At 44.5% G+C, this 21,856-nt stretch overlaps 1 protein-coding gene across 1 annotated transcript in view; it reads right to left on the bottom strand.

The window, feature by feature from the left end:
- TALDO1 (transaldolase 1) overlaps positions 1 to 21,856 on the bottom strand; it is a 72,660-nt gene that overhangs the window by 20,020 nt on the left and 30,784 nt on the right. Inside the window, exon 6 of the mRNA XM_069223099.1 lies at positions 20,545 to 20,742. Coding sequence (XP_069079200.1) covers positions 20,545 to 20,742 — 198 coding nt within the window. The remainder of the gene's footprint in view (positions 1 to 20,544; positions 20,743 to 21,856) is intronic.

Below are 21,856 nucleotides of genomic sequence, written 5' to 3'. Positions count from 1 at the left end.
AAGGGCAAAACTGCTTCATCCCCCCTCCTATTCAGCATCAGATCGCCAGATCCCAGACTCTATAGAGATCAATTAGCCTCACAGGAAGGATGACACTCCAGCATCCTAGAGATCTCCCCGGTCCATCTGGTCTCAGCCTCTTATACTTTGAAGAAACGAGAGAGGAAAAGTCCAGAACCTCCCTCTCCCTGCAGAAGTTTATTTATTCAACAAGTGCTGATTGCTTTAGGCCAGCTTTGAAAATAACACGTCAGGACCAGGCCACAATCCCAAGGTGTCAATTCAAAACAAGACCGTTCCCTGCAGTCTGAGAACATTCTTATCAGCTAAAGCCCTTGGTGGGAAAGAACACAAAATAAAACGTGCACATTTTACAATATGGAAAACTACTTGCAGTTTAACGTGGCAGTGGCTAATGCTAAAATAAAGTCTGTGTGCAAAATGAAGCTGGTTGTCACTAATGTGACAGTGTACTGCTAGGCTAAGTGCAACATGGAGTCAGTGTTCAAAACTCACATATCATTACAGAGCCCAACACTAGATGGTGAACTTATGCAATGCATGTGTATCTGCATCTACACATCATCGAACGTTATATACACACACACACCTCCCCAAATTATGGCTGTTGAACCTCAATTTATATTGTTTTAGTGTTTACAGAAATATGCCACTTTGAATTACAAGGGTGCCATACATCACTGCTTTGTGTAAGTTTCAAAGCAGCTTGAGGCATGGATATATTTGATGACCAAGAAGTCATCATCTGTATGCTAAAAGCGTCTGGAGACTTGGGTGAATAAATAACCCATTGAAGGGTCATTCCATGAGGCGTCACATGGTGTCTGTCCACTGGTGAAATCGTTGGGAATACAAGATCATCTCATAGGAGATCTGTAACTTGCCGAGGATAACTTCAGCAGTCTTCGGACATCTTAGATTTTTCCATAGGTGCAAGGGTTCTTCATAATACAATATAGATTTTTCAGAAGTCCACAATTTCCTTCGAGCTATATAAAGCATCAACCAGCCCCTGAAGCATAAAGTGCAGGTCCTTAGGCTTAGCATGGTCACATCTCAGACAGTATAATCACGATCTTCCTATAGTTTGCTAATAAGGCCCTCTTTACAAGTGGTACATTGTTTTGGCGGATATTTGTTGGACTCCGTCTAAATCAGCGGAGTTAAAATTTACTGGGCAGGATCAATCCCAAAATATAGATCAGTCTCCAATATCAAGAATAACATGCAGATTTTGGTGTGTAACGCACCAAACCTCCTCATGTCCTGTAATTAGGGGCATTTACCACCCCATTCTCCCCAACCCCAAATTTATGAAGGTTTGCCATACCAACTTTATTGGGGGAGAAACATTAATGACTGCAGCGTTAGCTGCTACACTCATAACTGAGTTGTGTGGTTAGGATAAATTACTTACCTGTAAATCCTAGTTCTCTTCCAGGGGTATCCTCAAAGTCAAAAACATGGACTATTCCTGCCCATGTGCGGGGACCCCGGAGCATATATAAACACACATGTATAAGTATGAAATATATATGAAAAACAACATTTTAGTAGATACATTTAATACAAGTATAATGTATACATGTGCAAAACAGCAATGCAGTCTATGTTGATAAACAGGCTAAAAATGCTTTATTTCTATGCTTTTTTTTTTTTAAACATACATTAAAACCTTCAATTAGAGTTCAATACTTTCTGAAGCCCAAGTGGAAGTCATAGAAGTATAAGCAACATATTTCAAAAGAGAAAAACTACATTGAAAATAAAATAAAGGAGCATTATTAGCAAATAGGCTGCATGCAAGTAAATACAGTAGAACCAAAAAAAATTGCACCGTGCCTTTAAGACCCTGAGCACCTCCAGTATCCCACCATGCCTCAGGGGGTGAGAGTGAGGTGACAGTTGGTTCACAGTTAGGTCAGTACTTTATGGTGATAAAGTTCAATAGATTAGACACATGGTCATCACTGCACTTCTAAAAGAATCGTGTCCGGGAGGAGGGTGGGTTGTTTATGACTGATGAGGATACCTCTGGAAGAGAACTAGGATTTACAGGTAAGTAAATTATCCTTCTTTCAGGGGATCCTCATCAGCAGTCATAAACATTGACTAGATTAGCAAGCCCATCCCCTACCTCTGCAGACTAATAGAAATGCAGGAAAGATTATATGTTAGTCAAATACATTTCTTAGAGACGCTTGACCAACTTGTGCGTCTGCTTTGGCATTGGAAACTAAACAGTAGTGCCTAGTAAAAGTATGGACAGATCTCCATGTGGCAGGCTTTACAAATCTCGGAGATGGGGACATTCTTAAAGGAGGGCTGCAGTAGCCACCTTCATACTTGTTGAGTGAGGCTTAACTGATAATTGCTTGTTAGCCAATCGATATGCAGTCAAAATACATTACACTATCCATCTAAAAATAGTTTTGAGGCAGCGTCACCTGTCCTCATATGCCCATAGTTAGACTGTCAGATTATCTATTTGATTTAGTCTTATCCAGGTAAAATTTGAACACTCTTAAGGTCCAGGGAGTGCAAAGCTTTCTCTGCCCGAGTAAGCAGATTGGGGATATCGTCTGATTAATGTGAAAATCCTACACCACCTTAGGCAAGAAAGATGGCGGAGTCCTCAGGACCACTCTTATCATGGAAAACCGTGAAAGGTTCCCTCAAAAGGTAGAGCCTGAATCTCACTGACCCTCCTAGCCGAAGTAATGGCTACCAGAAAAGCCGTCTTCCACATAAGGTGTTGCAACAAAGCATTGTGGATGGGTTCTAAGGGAGAGGCCATGAGTCTAGATAACACCACATTCAATTCCCATGGCATGATAAAGAAGGATTTCTGAGAGGGCGACTTATGAGAAGCTGTAATAGCAGATAAATGTACAATAGAAGAGAACTGCATACCTGATTTCGCCAAATGTAGCAGGTAAGGTAATATGACCTCCTCCTGAGCCAAAATAGGATTGTGATTGTGCTGTCGGCATCACATGTAGAACCTCTTCCACTTAAACACGTAGGATTGTCGCGTAGATGGTCTTTTAGACTCCTTTAAAATGTTCATACGTTCCTGCAAGAGCCTTAGATGCCCATATTGCAGGAATTCAGGAGCCATGCTGTCAAGCTCAGCAAGGGAAGGTTGGGATGAAGAATCTTTCCTCCTAGTCTGCAGAGGAGATCCGGTCTGCACGGCAGCCTCCTGTATGGTTTCTACGACAACTGGAGAAGATCTGTGTACCAGTATTGTCGAGGTCATTGTTGGGCTACGAGTATCATCCTGGTGTTGGATCTGTAAAGCTTGTTGATTACCGCTGGTATCAGGGGGAAATCTGCGGAAAAGCGTAGAGAAATATCCCTGACCAGTCTATCAATAGGGCATTCCCTTGAGTCCCCGGACACGAAGTCTGGGCATTTTTTTTTTTTTTACTTTGTCTGCAAACAGATCTAACGGAGGCTGACTCCACCGCTGAAAGATGTCAGAGACGACTTTGTCGTGAAGAACCCAATCATGGGCATCTACGAGGGTCCTGCTTAGGAAATCTGCCTCAGTTTTGCTGTCCTGGGAGGTGGACCGCTGTAAGGGACATCCCCCCACGCTATCAACCAGTGCCAGATGGTTTGAGATTCCCAAGACGGAACGGGATCTCATGCCCCCTTGTTTGGTCAGATAGTACAAGGATGTTGTATTGTCTGTCTGGACCAGAAGAGATTTTCCTTGGATCGATGGTGCAAACAATTTGAGAGCAAGGTAAACCGCTCAGAGCTCCAGTAGGTTGATATGGTAAGTCTGCTCTTTCCTGGACCACAAGCCTTGAGCCTGAAGGGGACCCAGGTGAGCTCCCCACCCCTGTAGTGATGCATCCGTTACCAGAGTGTCAGAAGGAATAGATTGGTGAAACGGAGCCCCAACTAACAGGTGATGTTTGTGCATCCACCATTGTAATGATTGCAGAACTCAGATATGAAGAATTATTCTGTCCTCCCATTGGGCTGTGTGCTGATCCCATTGGTCTTCCAGAGCCTCTTGAAGAGGTCTCATATGCAGTCTGGCATTCAGGACAATGAAAATGCAAGAGGCCATGGAGCCCAACAGATGTCACCTGACGGACCGTATATCTGGGAGAACTGAGGCAATTGTGACACTTCAATATTGATGATAGTCGTTCTTCCGAAGGATACACTTTTTCCTAGCTTTGTATCCAGTATTGCCCCCAGGTAGTGGAGGTTTTGAGTTGGTATGAGAGTGGACTTCTGGAAGTTGACCTGCAAACCGAGAGAGTTTAAAGTATTGAGAACCAGGTTGAGATGGTTTACAGCCTGTTCTGGGGTGGAAGCTTTGAGTAGCCAATCATCTAGGTATGGATAAATGAAGATTTTCTGCTTTAAGTGTGCTGCTATCGTTGCCACACATTGAGAATGTCCGAGGGGCAGATTTGAGGCTGAAGGGCAGCACTCTGAACTGGTAGTGTTGAGAAGCAATCACAAACTGGAGGAATTTGAGGTTTGGGTACAATTGGAATGTGGAAGTACGCATCCTGTAGGTATATGGAGGCCATCCAGTCTCTCGGCATAGCGGAGGGAAAATCTGATGAAGAGCCAGCAGTCTGAATTTCTGTTTCCAGATGAATTTGTTCATTAGTCTCAAATCCAGAATAGGTCTGCAAACCCCTTCTTGACCCTTTTTTGCTACAAGAAAATGAAAATCGGGAGTATGCTCCTTTTCCACTTTGATCAGCAGGAACCTTTTCTATCGCCCTCTATTCCAACAGGATGCGAACTTCTTTACGTAGTAATGATTGGTGGGCAAACGTTGACCTGGCTGGTGGTAGAGTAGGTGGAGGGGATCTGAAACAGTATCCATTCTCTACAATGTTTAGCACCCATTTGTCTCTTGTTATGACGTGCCACTCGTGAGCGAACTTTGCGATACTTCCCCACCAACTGGAGTGGTGGACCGAATTAAGGGAAGCAAATCCTCATTGCTTGCCGGAGGTTTTGGGGGTAGACTGGCGTGTTCTGCTTGGTTCGTGATCTCTTGCAGTTTTGAGACTGAAACAGAGGTCGTCCTTGCTTTTGTTTAAGTCTCTGGGACCAAGGTGGGGTTTGAAACCTCTGTTGGTAAGGACGCCTGTCATAAGGCCTATACCTCCGTCTAAAGTCTTTTCTCCTCTCTAGACCCGCTGCTCTCATTGTCAATGTCGGACTTCATTTTTGCCATCTCGTCATCAGTGTGGGTGCCAAATAAGGAGTTACCATTAAACGGCAGGTTTAGGATGCAATGTTGTGCTTCCTGCTTCAACCCCGTAAGCCTTAGCCAAGACGACCTTCTTGCACAAATGCCACATGCGTATCCGTGGGCCGCCAATGCTGCGCCATCTGCAGCAGCGCTGATAATCTGATTGGCCAAACTCCCCTCTTGAAGGATCTCCTGGAAGTCTTGCCTGTCTTCCCTAGGCAACTTCTCTGCGAATCTGTTAAAGGAATCCCAAGGGGACCGGTTGTATCTGCCCAACAGTGCAGAGGCACTCGAGACCTTCATAACTGATGCGCCACACATTTTTCTGCCCAGTGAGTCTAGATGTTTGCTCTATCTGGAGGAACAGTTGATGAAGCCACCGACTGGGTCTTGCGGGCTGCGGCTAAAATAACAGTCTGGTGGGGGGGGGATCAGCTCTGAGAAATAAAGAATCCCGCTCTGGGGCCTTTTATTTCTTTAGGATCCTAGCTGGCGCTGAACGCAGGCTTGCTGGTGTCAAACATTTCCATCGCCGGTTGAAGGAGACCAGGCACCAGTGGTAGTAACTTCCTGGTAGATGTTCTGTGCTGTAGGGTCTCAAAAGTCACCGATGAAGAGGTTGACTGTTCTGGAACGTCAATGTTTAGTTTCTAGGCACCTCTAAGCAACACCTCATTGAAGGTCGTTATGTTGTCCACCGGGACACTCTAGCCAGTGGAGAGTTTGTCAAAGTCGGAGAATAATCTGATGTAAGAGTTAGATTATGTGGACCATGAAGAAGTTCTCCGCTGATGTTGTGATCTTGAAGGCCTCGACCTAGATCGCCATCTGGAGTGTGACCTGCTCCTGGATCTTGACAGACTGCGTCGATGTCAGGATTTGGCTGGCCAGATGTTGAGCCAGCCCGCTCTGTGTGCGTAGTTGGTGACGGTGTTCTTGGTACAGACACTGAATACATCCATGAATACTGTGAGTCTGGAGAAGCCGTCTAGTAAACAGATTTATGGGCGAGATGTGTACCAGCGAGGAGGCCCTTGACGCTCCCGATGACCCACTCTGTATAGAGACCACCGGACCTTGTGGAGGGAGATCTGTCTCTGCAGTTGGTTGTGCCGTTGCTTGTTCCTGATGCAGCGCTCCTTGGGAGACGGGTGTAACTGGTGATAGCTATCTCGACGGTGCACAGTCGAAGGAGGCCTATGCACCCCTGTTGCCGACAGTTTTAGGCTGGTCTCGACGTCGAGAGCCTAGACGTCAACTGTCGGCCCGTTTCATGTGTGTTTCAACATCGTATGCTTTGACATCGAGCGGTGGACCAGCGACGCCTCAGCTACGAACGATGTGGTGACCTTGACCTCATTCTGGAGCAACTTCGACGGCGTATTCGCACTCCTGTGCTTGCTCAACATCGATCGGTGAGTTGCTGTCGACGGAGATCTATCCTGATGAGCCTTCAATGTCATGTCTTTCGATGTAGTTTGAATAGCCGTCGACGGCCTCGTGATGCGACGACAGGGAACAGGCAGGTATTTTCTTACCCGCTGACGTCGATCTAGCTTGTTGTGCATCAGAATGATCCTTAGAAGTTCTGGGAAGAGAACTTGACTTTTCCTCTAATGAAGCCGAATCTTTTCGGTCTTTTAAAGTCCTTTTAGACAGATTTTTACAATGTCTGCATGTGTCAGGGCAGTAACTGAGGAAAACACACTATGCACACATGTGTGGATCTGACTGGGCCTTCTTCCCACAGCAAGGGCATTTCACAAAAAGTGAAATCATTTTAAGAAAGAAAATAACCACTTCACTCAGGAAATAAGTGAAGACGTCAAGTGAAGTCTGAAAAACAAGGTTTAGATTATTTTTCTGCTGAACACCAGGAAAATAGCTCAAAGCTCCAGGATCCTCTCAGAAGAAGCCGGAAAAAAAGAACTGACCTAACTGTGAACCAACTGGCACCTCACTCTCACCCCTGAGGCATGGTGGGATACTGGAGGTGCTCAGGGTCTTAGACAGTGTCATTTTTTTTGTTCTACTGAATGGACTTGCATGCAGCCAACTGGCTAGTAATGCTCCTTTATTTTCTATGTAGTTTCTCTTTTGAAATGTGTTGCTTATACTTTCTATGACTTCCACTTGGGCTTCAGAAAGTTGAACTCTAATTGAAGGTTTTAATGTATGTTTAAAAAAAAAAAAAACTCCATAGAAATAAAGCATTTTTAGCCCGTTTATCAACATACACTGCATTGCTGTTTTGCATATGTATACATTATACTTGTATTGAAAGTATCTACTAAAATGTTTTCATATATATTTCATACTTCTACATGCATGTTTACAGATGCTCCGGGGTCTCCGCACCTGGGCGGGAATATTCAATTTTTATGGCTATTGATGAGGATCTCCTGGAAGAGACCGGTTACTACACAAAACTCAATTAGCTAGGTAACTTGTTATGAGGACCTTCTTAGCAAGGGAATGAGAAGGATTATGTTACTTACCTTGTAAGCATCTATGTAGTGCTGTAGATTCACATGCTCTGCACACTATCTAGTGTTGGGCTCGGATGTTTACAACTCCCCCCTCCAAGAAGTCTGAGTCTTGAGGTTCTGTGACTCCTTCTCTGCAAGGAAATGCTTATGGTCGTCCGCTCCATCTTCAGATTCTTTCACACATCAAGTGCAGGTGCTAGAAACAGTCCAAAGCAATGACCTTGCAATGTGAATGTAAAGAAACATAACATAATAAATATTTGGCTAATATCTGTGATAACTTATGACTTCAGGGAGAGTGGGCGAGCGCATGAGAATCTTTAGCATGAGTAACCATCCACTCATGCTATGTGCAGCTGTAGATACACATGTTCTGCACAGATTGTTAAGCAGTTCACTAGTGGTGGCTAGTCAATGGTTGCTGAAGATGGCCGAGACATGCTTCTAAGCACAGCTTGTCTCAAGCCTGTTGGAGTGCAAGGACATCCACACAATATTGTTTGGTAATGTGTGGAGGTAACCAAGTAGCCAAGTAACCAAGTAGCCACTTGAGGGGACTGGTCTACAGGACTTCTTCACAGCATTCAAAAACCAAAGTTGAGGTGGTTTCCAGCCCTTCTAGACTAGGTTTAATATTGGGACTCCCACTTTGACAATAAGGAAGGAGTCAAGCACGTAAATCTATGCAAGATCTAATAGCGAAGGACCACAGAGAGCCAAAATCAACTTTCTTTTAACAATCAGTAGCAGACGAAACTTAAACACCTGCAGGGGACCTTTCCCCCACCCACTCAGTTTCCGTTCAGGCAGCCTCTCAGACCCGGTGCAGCCACTTGAGCCTCACTTTTCCATTTGTGACAATGGAAGCAATTAGCCCAATGATAGCAGCTGACCACTGCTAGGTGGTGCTAGTCTGTAGCACACCACCATCAGGTTCTCTGGGCCACCATTGGGGCTTGCACCGGTTTTCCCTTGAAACAACTTTGTGACATTCAAAGTCAGAATGTGCGGTAGCTCTGGCTTGCATTAGTAGAGCAGCAGTGCTTCCCCTGCCCACAGATCTCTCCATAAGGGCTGATGGACGCTGCTAGATATGCCTGAACAGTACTGAGCATACTGGTCGCTACCAAATGCAGAATTTATTGTGGTAGGCAGTGAAGGTTCTGGCCTCAGAGAGGTATAATAGACCACACCTCACCCCCTTACACAATTCAGATCCAGACTGGAAGTGGGTCACAAGCAGTCCCATATGCCCAGTCATCTGGGTGACAAAGTTGCAGTCCATCCCCTACAGGTGCTTTGTATCGGACACTATGCATAAGTTTATGTGCAAGGTCTGCAGCACATGTACTAAATTAAGGTATGCAAGACTGCAGACAAATCAGGGTCTTCAAAAACTTTTTTTTTTTTTTTAACATAGACCCTTACAGCTCCTGTAGCAGCACTCCACCGTGGAAGCATCAGTGCTAGTTCCTCTGCGAAAGCAGGGGCAGGGCAAGTAAATAGCAAATGACGTCTTACTCCAGCAGCCTGCCAACTGCCTTAAATTGGGAGGTCAATTCGGCGTCACATGGACATGTGAGAATGGGCCACGGGGTAGAGAGAGTAACAAGCAAAGGAGGTGGTCAGTGGTGATTTTTTTTTGGGGGGGTGGGGGAAGGGACGATTGGGGAATACTTAAGTCGAAAAGAATGTGGAAGGATGCGCACAGCAGACTAGGTCGGTGGGGGAAGCAACTGGGAGAACAATTATTCACGAATGTGAGGAGAAGCAGCACATGAAGGAGAGGGCAAGAAAACATGCACTGAGATGAAGTACTAAAACAACGTGGGGGAGGGGGTGTGACACGGGACCCCTTTTCTCCATTCATTTTTTCCACAGTATTTTTTGTACAGCGATATCGCCAAAACTACTTGACGGAATTACACCAAGTTTGGCAGAAAGGTAGGTCCAGAAAGCATACATATGGAAACTCACATACCCAGTGTACATCTGTTCGTGGCATGTAGTGCTGCAGATTCACATGCTATGCATAGCTCTTACGACAGTGTTGGACTCCGAGTGTTACAAGTAGTTTTTCCTTCGAAGAAGTCTTTTCAGAGTCACCGGATCGAGTGACTCCTGTTACAGTGCGCATTGGCATCGACTCCATTGTCAGATTGTTTTCCCGCAAAGGGTGAAGGAAAGAGTGAGAGTATAATATAAAGATGCCCATGCAAATGTAAATGTATCTACATATGTAGAACTTGAATGACTACAGGCTTCCAGGAGGGTGCATGTGAATCTGCGCACGAACAGATGTACACTGGGTAAGTGACATTTCCCGTTTAATGGCATGTGTAGCTGAGGATACACATGCTAAGCATAGACTATATAGCAGTTAGTTCTCCCAAAAGATAGCAGTGGCTAGCCTGAAGTTGTTTGAAATAGTGTTAAGACAGCCTGGCCTACAGTAGCCTCTTGCTGTGAGAAACCAGTGTTTTGTAAATGTATGCAGAGTTGACCATGGGACTGCTTTACATAGATCAGCCATTGGTAGGTTTCCTGACGCACCTTTATCTTCTAGAATGTGCTCTAGGAGTGATTAAAAGTGGTTGCTTTGCTGTGATGTAGAGTATGAAGAGCTCTTTCTGCCATAGAGTCTGGCTGTGGAAAGAAGACTGGCAATTCCACGGTTTGGTTGATGTGAAAAGGAGAAAGTATTGTTGGTAGAAATTTTGGATTTATCACAAGTACAGCTTTGTGTACTTGGAAAAAAGGTTCAAGAGTGAACGCTTGTATTTCACTAACTCTTCGTAAAGAAGTAATACAAGGAAGGCAACTTTCCATGTTCAAAATTGAATTTGACAAGAATGCACGCGTTCAAAAGGTGGGCACATGAGTCTGGTAAGTAAGATATTAAAATTCCAGGACGGAACAGGTGGTGTTCTAGGTGGAATAATAGATTTTAATCCTACCATGAAGGCTTTAATGACAGGAACTCTGAATAGAGAAGTGTGTTGAATATTTTGTAAATACACAAATATTGCAGTAAGGTGGATTTTGATGGATGAGAAAGCTAAATTAGAATTTTGCAAATGAAGTAAGTAGCATACAATATCTTGTATAGATGCTGTAAGAGGCTTGAGTGTTTTTAAGATCGAGTAGACAAATCTTTTCGATTTGTTAGCATAACATGGTCTAGCAGTAGATTTACGTGCTTGCTTAATCACTTCCACACATTCTGATGGGAGTTTTAGATAACCAAATTCTATGACTTCAGGTGCCAAATCACTAAATTGAGAGCAATGGGGTTTGGTTGACCGTGTGCTTGAGAGGCATTGTTGTTAGGGTCACGTTTAGTCTTGCAAGTGGAACTATGGCTATGGCTTTGAACTGGTAATGTTTTCATGCTATAATGAACCAGATGTATTTTCTATGAGCTGGATGGATTGGTATATGGAAATATGCATCTTTGAGGTCTAGAGCAGTCATGTAATCTTGTTTCTGTAGTAGTAGAATTACATCCTGCAGAGTTACCATGTGAAAATGTTCTGACAAGATGTATAGATTGAGAGGCCGGAGGTCTAGGATAGGCCTTAGAGTGCCATCTTTTTGGGGAATGAAGTATAGTGAGTATACTCCTGTTTCTTGTTGAGAATGTGGGACAAATTATATTGCTTGTTTTAGTAGTGGGGATTGTACCTCCTGTTGTAACAGAACGTTGTGTCCTGGGGACATTTTGTGGTAACGTGGTGGAATGTTTGGAGGGGGTGTAGGTTGATTCTAGGCTATAGCCACTGCAGATAATTGAGAACACCCAACTGTCTGTGGTGATATTTTGCCAAGGAGAGTGGAATTGCTGTAGTCATTCCTCCTCCTCCCCCCCCCCCCCCCCCCCCCCCCCCCAGGAGAAGTGTTGTTGAGGGGTGGGAAAGAAGTCACTGTTTGGATGGTGAAGTGGCTTGCTTTGAAGCTTCGAACTTGCCTCGGTTTCTGAAGTATGGTTCTCTCTAGGACCCTCTAAAGCCCCCTCTTTGATATGTCTGTTATCCCTGATTTGTCTGGGAGGTAGAAGCTTCAGAGGATTGTGGCTGAAATCCTCCTCTAAACTGACCTGCGAAAGGAGCCTCTATATGGTGTGGTATATAATGCTCCTATTGCCTTGGCAGTATCAGAGTCTCAGTTTCTCTACGGGGGTATCCACTTCAATAAGTTTTTTTGTTGTTGTTTTTTTTTATTGTATTTAATTAAAAAGAATGTTAAATGCTGCCTGATAAATTTCTGGTTTAAAACCAGAAGAGCGTAACCATGCATGCCTTCTTATTGTAATGGCAGTATTTACACTCCTTGCGGCTGTATCAGCTGCAGAGGGCAGAACTTATCTGGTTGTTACTTATGGCCTGTCCCTCCTCTACAACCGGTTGTGCTCTTTTGATGTGCTTTTGGGGGGGTGCTGTATGAATTCTTGCATCTCATCCCAATGGGCTCTATGATATCTGGCAAGAAGTGCTTGCAAATTTGCAATGCGCCATTGGTTAGCCACTTGCGCGGCTACTCTTGCCAGCAGCATCAAACTTTCTACTCTCCTCATCAGGTGTAGGAGCATCTCCTGTTGATTGTCTGTTATCTCTTATCCTAGCCACACTCACCACTACGGAGTCTGGAGAAACTTGGTTTGATGTGGTTTGGGTCTGTAGGAGCAGGTTTGTATTTGTCAGTTCTAGGAGTATTTACTCTAGCTTTGACGGTCTCACTAAAAATTTGGTCGGCATTTTTTACCATTCCAGGCAACATTGGGAGACACTGGTATCTAGAGTGAGTGGAATACAGAGTTGAACAGAAAGTCCTCCTCTAGGGGAGGAGTGTGCATAAGAACCCCATGGTAAGGAGCTGCCCTAGAAACTATCAGAGTTTAGGCAGTAGTGCCCTCTGGTGGAGAAGGCTTGGAGGGGTATAGGTCAGGATCATTGTCTGGCATAGGATCAGGGTCACATAGATCCCAAGGATCCACTGTATATCCATGTAAGTATTGGGAGTGTTGGAGAAGGCAATGGTGATGGACTATTGTGCGGAGGTGAAAAGGAAAGCTGTGGAGAAGTAATGAGAGGTGATGGTTTCTCCTTTTGGTTTTGAACTTTTGCTGGTGGTTGAGCAGAGTAATTACTCTTGAAAGGCCAGCCTTCTTTTGGTCTTTAAAAAGGAGGTGCAGTCAGAATTCTGCCAGTCTCTTTATATATATGGATTCGAGATTGTCTTTCATCCATAACCTCCAATATTGGCTAAACCTCAGTGTCCTCAAGAAAAGGCTTGCAGAATTCTTGCATTTGCTTTGAGATTTGTTTAAGTTTGCTCAAAGGTCCTGCTCATGAGGATTTTTTCAGTTCTGAAGTCTGAATCTTTTTTGGCCACAAAAATTAAGTCTGCTGTTTCGGCTCTGAAGCAGGACGCTGAATCTTCGACTCCGAGAAGTGAGGACGCTTACCAGAGTCCAAGGTGGAACTTTTAAACAGACTTGCTGGACTCTGAAGTGGACGGAGGAGTGGCCTTTTTCAGCAACGAACCCGAAGGTCGGTTGCATACAGTCTTTTTTCGGGCCAAACCATGGCCTTCCGGCAGTGGTGTACCCAAGGCCTTCGGTAGTTTTTTTTAACTATATGGGCAGACATACTCACATGCTGGCCAGCCGTGATGGGCCTATCTTGTTCCGATTCCTGCTTGGAGTTGGTATCTCGGATGCAGACTGCTGTCTGCGCCTGATCTTCCAGGACGTCAAGATGTTCTGTACTTTGATGCCATTTCTAATCTTCGGGCTCTGCGATCTCTCAAGGTCTTCTTGGATCGAAACGATCCAGGCTTCGCAATCCTCTTCTGTGAGCCAGAGAAAGGCACAAATTACAAACCAGATGTAGGTCTGTATATGGGAACTTCGCGTGGCGCAGAAGGCAGAATCAAAATGAAGCCAGATCCATCAGGCTTCCACGCACTAAGCCCAAACAGGCCAGAGTCGGGCACGTGCCTAGAAGGGCAAACTCTAGATTCCGATGGTACTATCAGTACGCTAGGTGTAAAGCGCGATCTAAACAATACTGAAGATTAAATAGGTTTTCTGATTCGAACTCTCTGCACGAGAGGAAACACGTCCGAACCCGACAGCGGAAAGAACAATGGAGTCGATGCCCATGCGCACTGTAACAGAGGAGTCACCACTCGATCCCTTGACTCCAAAAAGACTTCGAAGAAAAACAACTTTTAACACTCTGAGCCCAACACTAGATGTCGGAGGAGCTATGCATAGCATGTGTATCTGCAGCTACACATGCCATCGAAAATTATACACACCCACATACATACACACACACTGTGTATAACTGAAAATTCTAACACTTACTCTTAATGTCTAGGAAACTGAAAATTTGAGAAATTAAATTAGTATCCTCAAATTGATTTGTGGGAGCAGTGCAGGTGCATTAAACATGACTGAACGATGTGTGGCTTCGACAGTGTTAAGGCCTGGGCCTCTGGCTTCCTGTAATGATTAAGTGGGGGTCTCAGGGTTCCAGTAATGATAAAGTGGGGATCCACAGAAGTTAAAAAGGTTGGGAACGACTGCTCTAGGTAACGAAAGTTTATTAGCTCCATACAGTGCAGACATGCAACTAAATTTTAGCAGTTTACTATTGGTGGGTGGGAGAAGCCATTACATTTCTAGAACTAGGTTCTGCAAAGCTTTAGCAACAAACTGTTTATAATCATGAATTCTGGAGAACTTCAAGAGTTAAAGAATAATGAAAATGTCACTTACCCAGTGTACATCTGTTCGTGGCATCAGTCCCTGTAGATTCGCATGTTTTGCATAGCTCGCCATCTGGTGTTGGGTCGGAGTGTTACAAGTTGTTTTTCTTCGAAGAAGTCTTTCGAGTCACGGGACCGAGTGACTCCTCCTTTTGTCTCCATTGCGCATGGGCGTCGACTCCATCTTCGATTGTTTTTCCCCGCAGAGGGTGAGGTAGGAGTTTTATTGTAGTAATAGTGGCCATGCAATGGAGTGATTAAGTATGTACCTATTTAAGGTTAAAATAATATATATACAAATAGTTGAAGGTACCTTCCGAACTGCTACAGGCTCCCGGGGAGGCAGGTGGGCACATGCGAATCTACAGCGACTGATGCCACGAACAGATGTACACTGGGTAAGTGACATTTTCAGTTCGATGGCATCTGTCGCTGTAGATACGCATGTTTTGCATAGACTAGTAAGCAGTTATCTCCCCAAAGCGGTGGCTCAGCCTGTAGGAGTGGGAGTAGTCTGAAACAATGTTCTTAATACGGCTTGACCTACTGTGGCTTGTTGTGCGGATAACACGTCTACACAGTAGTGCTTGGTGAATGTGTGAGGCGTAGACCATGTGGCTGCCTTACATATCTCTTGCATTGGGATGTTTCCTAGAAAGGCCATGGTAGCACCTTTCTTTCTGGTTGAGTGTGCCCTTGGTGTAATGGGCAGTTGTCGTTTAGCTTTAAGGTAGCAGATTTGGATGCATTTAACTATCCATCTGGCTATACCTTGTTTTGATATTGGGTTTCCTGCATGAGGTTTTTGGAATGCAATAAATAGCTGTTTAGTTTTCCTGATGCTCTTTGTTCTGTCAATGTAATACATTAATGCTCTTTTGACATCTAAAGTATGTAGTGCCCTCTCAGCTACGGAATCTGGCTGTGGGAAGAACACTGGAAGTTCCACTGTTTGATTTAGATGGAACGGTGAAATAACTTTTGGTAGAAATTTAGGATTAGTCCTTAGGACGACCTTATTTTTGTGTAGTTGTATAAAAGGTTCTTGTATTGTAAACGCCTGAATCTCGCTTACTCTTCTTAGAGAGGTAATGGCGATGAGAAATGCAACCTTCCATGTTAGGAACTGTATTTCGCAGGAGTGCATGGGTTCAAAAGGTGGACCCATAAGTCTAGTTAAGACAACATTTAGGTTCCATGAAGGAACAGGTGGCGTTCTTGGTGGAATAATTCTTTTAAGGCCCTCCATGAATGCTTTAATGACTGGTATCCTATATAGGGAAGTTGAATAGGTAGGCTGCAGGTATGCAGATATTGCTGCAAGGTGTATCTTAATGGAAGAGAAAGCTAGGTTAGATTTTTGTAAGTGAAGCAAGTAACCCACTACATGTTTTGGGGTTGCGTGTAATGGTTGGATTTGATTAATATGGCAGTAGCAAACAAACCTCTTCCATTTACTGGCATAGCAGTGCCTGGTGGATGGCCTTCTGGCTTGCTTTATGACTTCCATACATTCTTGGGTAAGTTGTAAGTGTCCGAATTCTAGGATTTCAGGAGCCAGATTGCTAGATTCAGCGATGCTGGATCTGGGTGTCTGATCGTTTGGTTGTGTTGTGTTAACAGATCCGGCCTGTTGGGCAGTTTGATGTGGGGTACTACTGATAGGTCTAGCAGCGTTGTGTACCAGGGTTGCCTTGCCCAAGTTGGTGCTATTAATATGAGTTTGAGTTTGTTTTGACTGAGTTGGTTTACCAGATAAGGAAGGAGAGGGAGAGGAGGAAAAGCGTAGGCAAATATCCCTGACCAGTTGATCCATAGGGCATTGCCGTGGGACTGCCTGTGTGGGTATCTGGATGAGAAGTTTTGGCATTTTGCGTTCTCTTTTGTCGCAAACAAGTCTATTTGAGGTGTTCCCCAGAGCGTGAAGTAAGTGTTCAGAATTTGGGGGTGAATTTCCCATTCGTGGACCTGTTGGTGATCGAGAGATTGTCTGCGAGTTGATTCTGAATTCCTGGGATAAATTGTGCTATTAGGCGAATTTGGTTGTGAATTGCCCAACGCCATATCTTTTGTGCCAGCAGGCTCAATTGCGTTGAGTGCGTCCCCCCTTGTTTGTTCAGATAATACATTGTTGTAATGTTGACTGTTTTGACGAGAATGTATTTGTGAACTATTATTGGTTGAAAAGCCTTTAGTGCTTGAAAAACTGCTAGCAGTTCTAGGTGATTTATATGCAGTTTTGTTTGATGTACGTTCCATTGTCCTTGTATGCCGTGTTGATCGAGGTGTGCTCCCCACCCTGTCATGGAAGCATCTGTTGTTATTACGTATTGTGGCACTGGGTCTTGGAAAGGCCGCCCTTTGTTTAAATTTATATTGTTCCACCATAGAAGCGAGAGGTAAGTTTGGCGGTCTATTAACACCAGAGCTGTAAGGTGACCCTGTGCTTGTGACCACTGTGATGCTAGGCACTGTTGTAAGGGCCTCATGTGCAGTCTTGCGTTTGGGACAATGGCTATGCATGAAGACATCATGCCTAGGAGTTGTAATATCTTTGCTTGTATTTTTTGTGTTGGATACATGCGTTGTATGATGTTGTTGAAACTTTGAATTCTTTGTGGACTTGGAGTGGCTACTCCTATTGTTGTGTTTATTATGGCTCCTAGGTATTGTTGTACCTTGCGCGGCAGAATGTTGGATTTTGCGAAGTTGACTGTGAACCCTAGTTTGTAGAGGGTTTGTATGATTTGATTTGTGTGGTGTGGTGTGAGCACGTTATTAACGAATGGGTCTGGATTAGCCAGTCGTCTAGATACGGGAATACATGTATTTGCTGCCTTCTGATGTGTGCAGCGACTACTGCTAGACATTTGGTAAAGACTCTTGGTGCGGTTGTTAAACCGAAAGGCAGTACCTTGAATTGGTAGTGTATTCCTTTGAATACAAACCTTAGGTATTTCCTGTGCGATGGATGTATTGGTATATGGAAATACGCGTCTTTGAGGTCTAATGTTGTCATGTAGTCGTGTAGTTTCAGCAATGGTAACACTTCTTGTAGTGTGACCATGTGAAAGTGGTCTGATTTGATGTATGTGTTTAGTATTCTTAGGTCTAGGATTGGTCTTAGCGTTTTGTCCTTCTTTGGTATTAAGAAGTACAGTGAATAAACTCCTGTGTTTATTTGTGTGTTTGGTACTAACTCGATTGCGTTCTTTTGCAATAGTGCTTGAACTTCTATCTCCAGGAGCTCGGAATGATGTTTTGATAAATTTTGTGCTCTTGGTGGTATGTTTGGAGGGAATTGTAGAAATTCTATGCAATAACCATTTTGGATAATTGCTAGAACCCAAGTGTCTGTAGTGATTTCCTCCCATGCTTTGTAATAATGACCTATTCTTCCCCCCACTGGTGTTGTGTGGAGGGGGTGAGTGACATGTGAGTCACTGCTTAGTTGTAGGGGTTTTGGGGCTTTGAAATTTTCCCCTATTCCTAGGGAATTGCCCTCCTCTAGATTGGCCCCGAAAGCCTCCCCTGTACTGTCCCTGGTAACTGGATGGTGTTGCCTGTGAGGTGCTGGCTTGTGTGGCCTGACCCCGAAACCCCCCTCTAAAGGGTGTTTTGCGGAAGGTGCTGTAATTTCCTCTGCTCTGCGGGGAGTAGAGTGCGCCCATGGCTTTAGCAGTGTCCGTGTCCTTTTTAAGTTTCTCAAATCGCCGTGTCCACTTCTGGACCGAACAGTTCTTTTTCGTTGAATGGCATATTGAGAACTGCCTGCTGAATCTCTGGTTTAAACCCAGACGTTCGTAGCCATGCATGCCTTCTGATGGTCACAGATGTATTTATTGTTCTTGCAGCTGTGTCGGCTGCGTCCATGGAGGAGCGTATCTGGTTGTTTGAAATGTTCTGTCCTTCTTCAACCACTTGCTTTGCCCTCTTTTGTAGGTCTTTGGGTAGATGTTCAATGAGATGTTGCATCTCATCCCAATGGGCTCTGTCATAGCGCGCAAGAAGTGCCTGTGAGTTAGCGATGCGCCACTGGTTTGCAGCTTGTGCTGCGACTCTTTCCAGCTGCATCAAACTTGCGGCTTTCCTTATCTGGGGGTGGTGCGTCCCCAGATGTGTGGGAGTTGGCCCTTTTCCTAGCTGCTCCTACAACGACAGAATCTGGTGGCAGCTGCGAAGTTATGAAAATAGGGTCTGTAGGAGGCGCTTTATACTTTTTTTCCACCCTTGGTGTGATTGCCCTACTTTTGACCGGCTCCTTAAAGATGTCATTTGCGTGCCGAAGCATACCAGGGAGCATAGGCAGGCTTTGGTAGGAGCTGTGGGTGGCAGAGAGGGTGTTGAATAGAAAGTCATCCTCGACTTGTTCTGAGTGGAGGCTTACATTGTGGAATTGTGCTGCTCTAGCCACCACCTGAGAATATGCAGTACTGTCTTCTGGTGGTGGTGGTGGCTTTGTAGGGTATGCCTCCGGACTGTTATCTGACACAGGGGCGTCGTATAAGTCCCATGCGTCCTGATCCTGGTCACCTTGGCTCATGGTGGTGTGAGCCGGGGAATGTGATGGAGTTTGTGCTGGCGAGACGTGAATTATAGGTGGAGGAGAGGGTGGCGGAGTAACCCTTTTCACCATTTTTGTTTGTGGTGTTTGGTCAGTTTGAAATTCCAGTCTTCTCTTTCTCCTAATAGGGGGAAGGGTCGTTATCTTTCCTGTCCCCTGCTGTATAAAAATACGTTTCTGCGTATGGTCTACATCGGTGGATTGCAGGTCTTCCTCAAACCTATGCTTTCGCATTTGGGAGGTCATCGATTGCTCTTCGGTATAAGAGCCTGAAACTGGGTCGGTTGCAGGTTGTTTCGGCACCGAAACCCGGTCTGCATCTTTTTTCGGCTCCGAGGTGGCTTTTTTCTTTTTCGGAGTCGAAACATCTCGGCGTCGATCTTAATCGGTGCCGCTGTCTCGGCGTCGAGCCGTGTCTACACCGCTATCTCGGTGTTGATGTATGTCTCCAGCACTTTCTCGGTCCCGAGAAGGCTGCGTGCCGGTGTCTCGACCGGAGTTGGACGGTCTCGGCACTGATTGGGCCTTTTTCGGTGCCGACGGTCGGTCACCGAATTTATGGGTGGAGCCATGGCCTGGTGGCAGTGGCGTCCCCTGGGCCTTGACAATCTTCTTATGAGTGGTTTTCGACGTCTTACTCACGGTTCGTGGATCGTCGAATTACTCGGAGTCCGATTCGTGTATCGAAAAGGTTTCTTCCTCTTCCTGTACCTCGAACTCTCTGTGCGCTGTCGGCGTGGACGCCATTTGAAGTCTTCTGGCTCGACGGTCTCGGAGTGTTTTTCGGGACCGGAACGCACGACAGGCCTCGCAAGTGTCTTCACTGTGCTCAGGTGACAGGCACAGGTTACAGACCAAGTGTTGGTCTGAATAGGGGTATTTTTTGTGGCATTTGGGACAGAAACGGAACGGGGTCCGTTCCATCGGCGTTCTTCTACACGCGGTCGGGCCGAGCAGGCCCCGACGGGGATCGAAAACTACCCCGAAGGGCTCCGGAGCTCTTCGATGCGGTGTTGATTCTAACACGCCGATCCCGAACGCAACAATACCGACGAAAATTTTCCGAAATTTAGCTGTTTTTCCATTCCGAAACTCGGAGCGACAGGAACACGTCCGAACCCGATGGCGGAAAAAAAAAAACAATCGAAGATGGAGTCGACGCCCATGCGCAATGGAGACAAAAGGAGGAGTCACTCGGTCCCGTGACTCGAAAGACTTCTTCGAAGAAAAACAACTTGTAACACTCCGACCCAACACCAGATGGCGAGCTATGCAAAACATGCGTATCTACAGCGACAGATGCCATCGAACATGAAGTTACGTTTACTGTCATGCAGTATTAAAATATATATATATATTTTTTTTAAATAACACACACTAAGGATAAATCAAGAAAGACTTTTTCACACAGTATGGTTCGAAGTGTTTATAAGAGCAGCAAATGTAAGTATTACCTTCTTCTATTGAGAGTTTTGGAGTAAGCTTGCTGTCATCCTTGCTAAGTTCTCCAAGAAGTTTGGGTGAGATAGTGAGGTAATCACAACCAGCCAGTGCTTTGATTTCTCCAATGTTTCGGAAGGAAGCGCCCATCACAATGGTTTTATACCCAAATTTTTTGTAATAATTGTAAATTGCAGTCACACTTTGAACTCCTGTAAAATGAAGAAAAAAAAATAAAAAAGTATATAAATAAATAAAAGCCCATGCCTTTTGTCAGTTCATTTTCATGGAGTGCCTACAACTACAATGTAGGGTTTGGGCAGAATAGATGCCACTTCCTTCTGTGGAAGATATTTAAATTACAAATACAGAAACTCCTGTTCAACACTTCAATTTGAAATTTAACTAATATCAGCAGGCCCAACGATTAGCATGCTTATGAGCCGTAAACAAGGGGACCAGTTCTAATTCAGGGAGTTCAGATGATGCAGGGCAAGTGTGATCTGGTTAAGACACCGGTGTAAGAATGAGAAACCCCCATTTCTTTAGAGAATCATCAGCACCTTAAATCACCAAGTGAGGAAGGTCTTTCACAGAAAGTTAAAGGATTGAGCACAGAAAGATGTGTACATCGAAGTTGTTATAGTAGGCTATGCTGTTCATCTGGCCGTTCCAGTGGGATCACACTACTGTTAAGGTCAGCAAAAATGCTGACTAATTGTGCCATGGTCATATTTCCAAAAGACTACAGTGAACTCATCTTAAACGTCAATATCTACCTCTCGGTCAGTTTGTTTTATCGATCCTCCAGCCCTACACATTTCTAGATGCAATGATTTCAAACTTTTCACAAACAGTGTCAAATAAAAATAAAACAAACAAAAAAAAAAAAAAAAAAAAAATGTTCTTTGATAAGTAAGAATAATCCGATTTGGAAGTGATGGTTTCAAATAATGGGTACTAAATGTTAGTATGATAAGCAGCACTGACGTTTTATGCTTTTTAAATCCAGTTAGTTACCACCATTTGTGTTCAGGATGCAGTTAGTTCTGTACAGACTCCAGAGCACAGTTTAATAATTGAACTAAAGCACAATATTATTGAAAACTAACCATCATCTGCGAGGTGAGCAGAGTATGAGAAGATGTATTCTGGTGATCAACTCTGTCATTGCGGAGGAATATGCCTTTCAAAGGTATGATCTGCATTGAAATCTGAAGGCCTTTGGTTTCAGCCATTCAGGTCTATGTATGAGAAGTCGAACCTAACAGCATCTGCAGTTTGACCAGGCCATTTTGTGCAATTGGAAACCAAAAAAGAAACTCA

The sequence above is a fragment of the Pleurodeles waltl genome, chromosome 3_1 (assembly GCF_031143425.1).
Source record: "Pleurodeles waltl isolate 20211129_DDA chromosome 3_1, aPleWal1.hap1.20221129, whole genome shotgun sequence".
Lineage (NCBI taxonomy): Eukaryota > Metazoa > Chordata > Amphibia > Caudata > Salamandridae > Pleurodeles > Pleurodeles waltl.
Note: the sequence above shows the minus strand (reverse complement) of the source record. Positions and strands in the feature narration are given on the sequence as shown.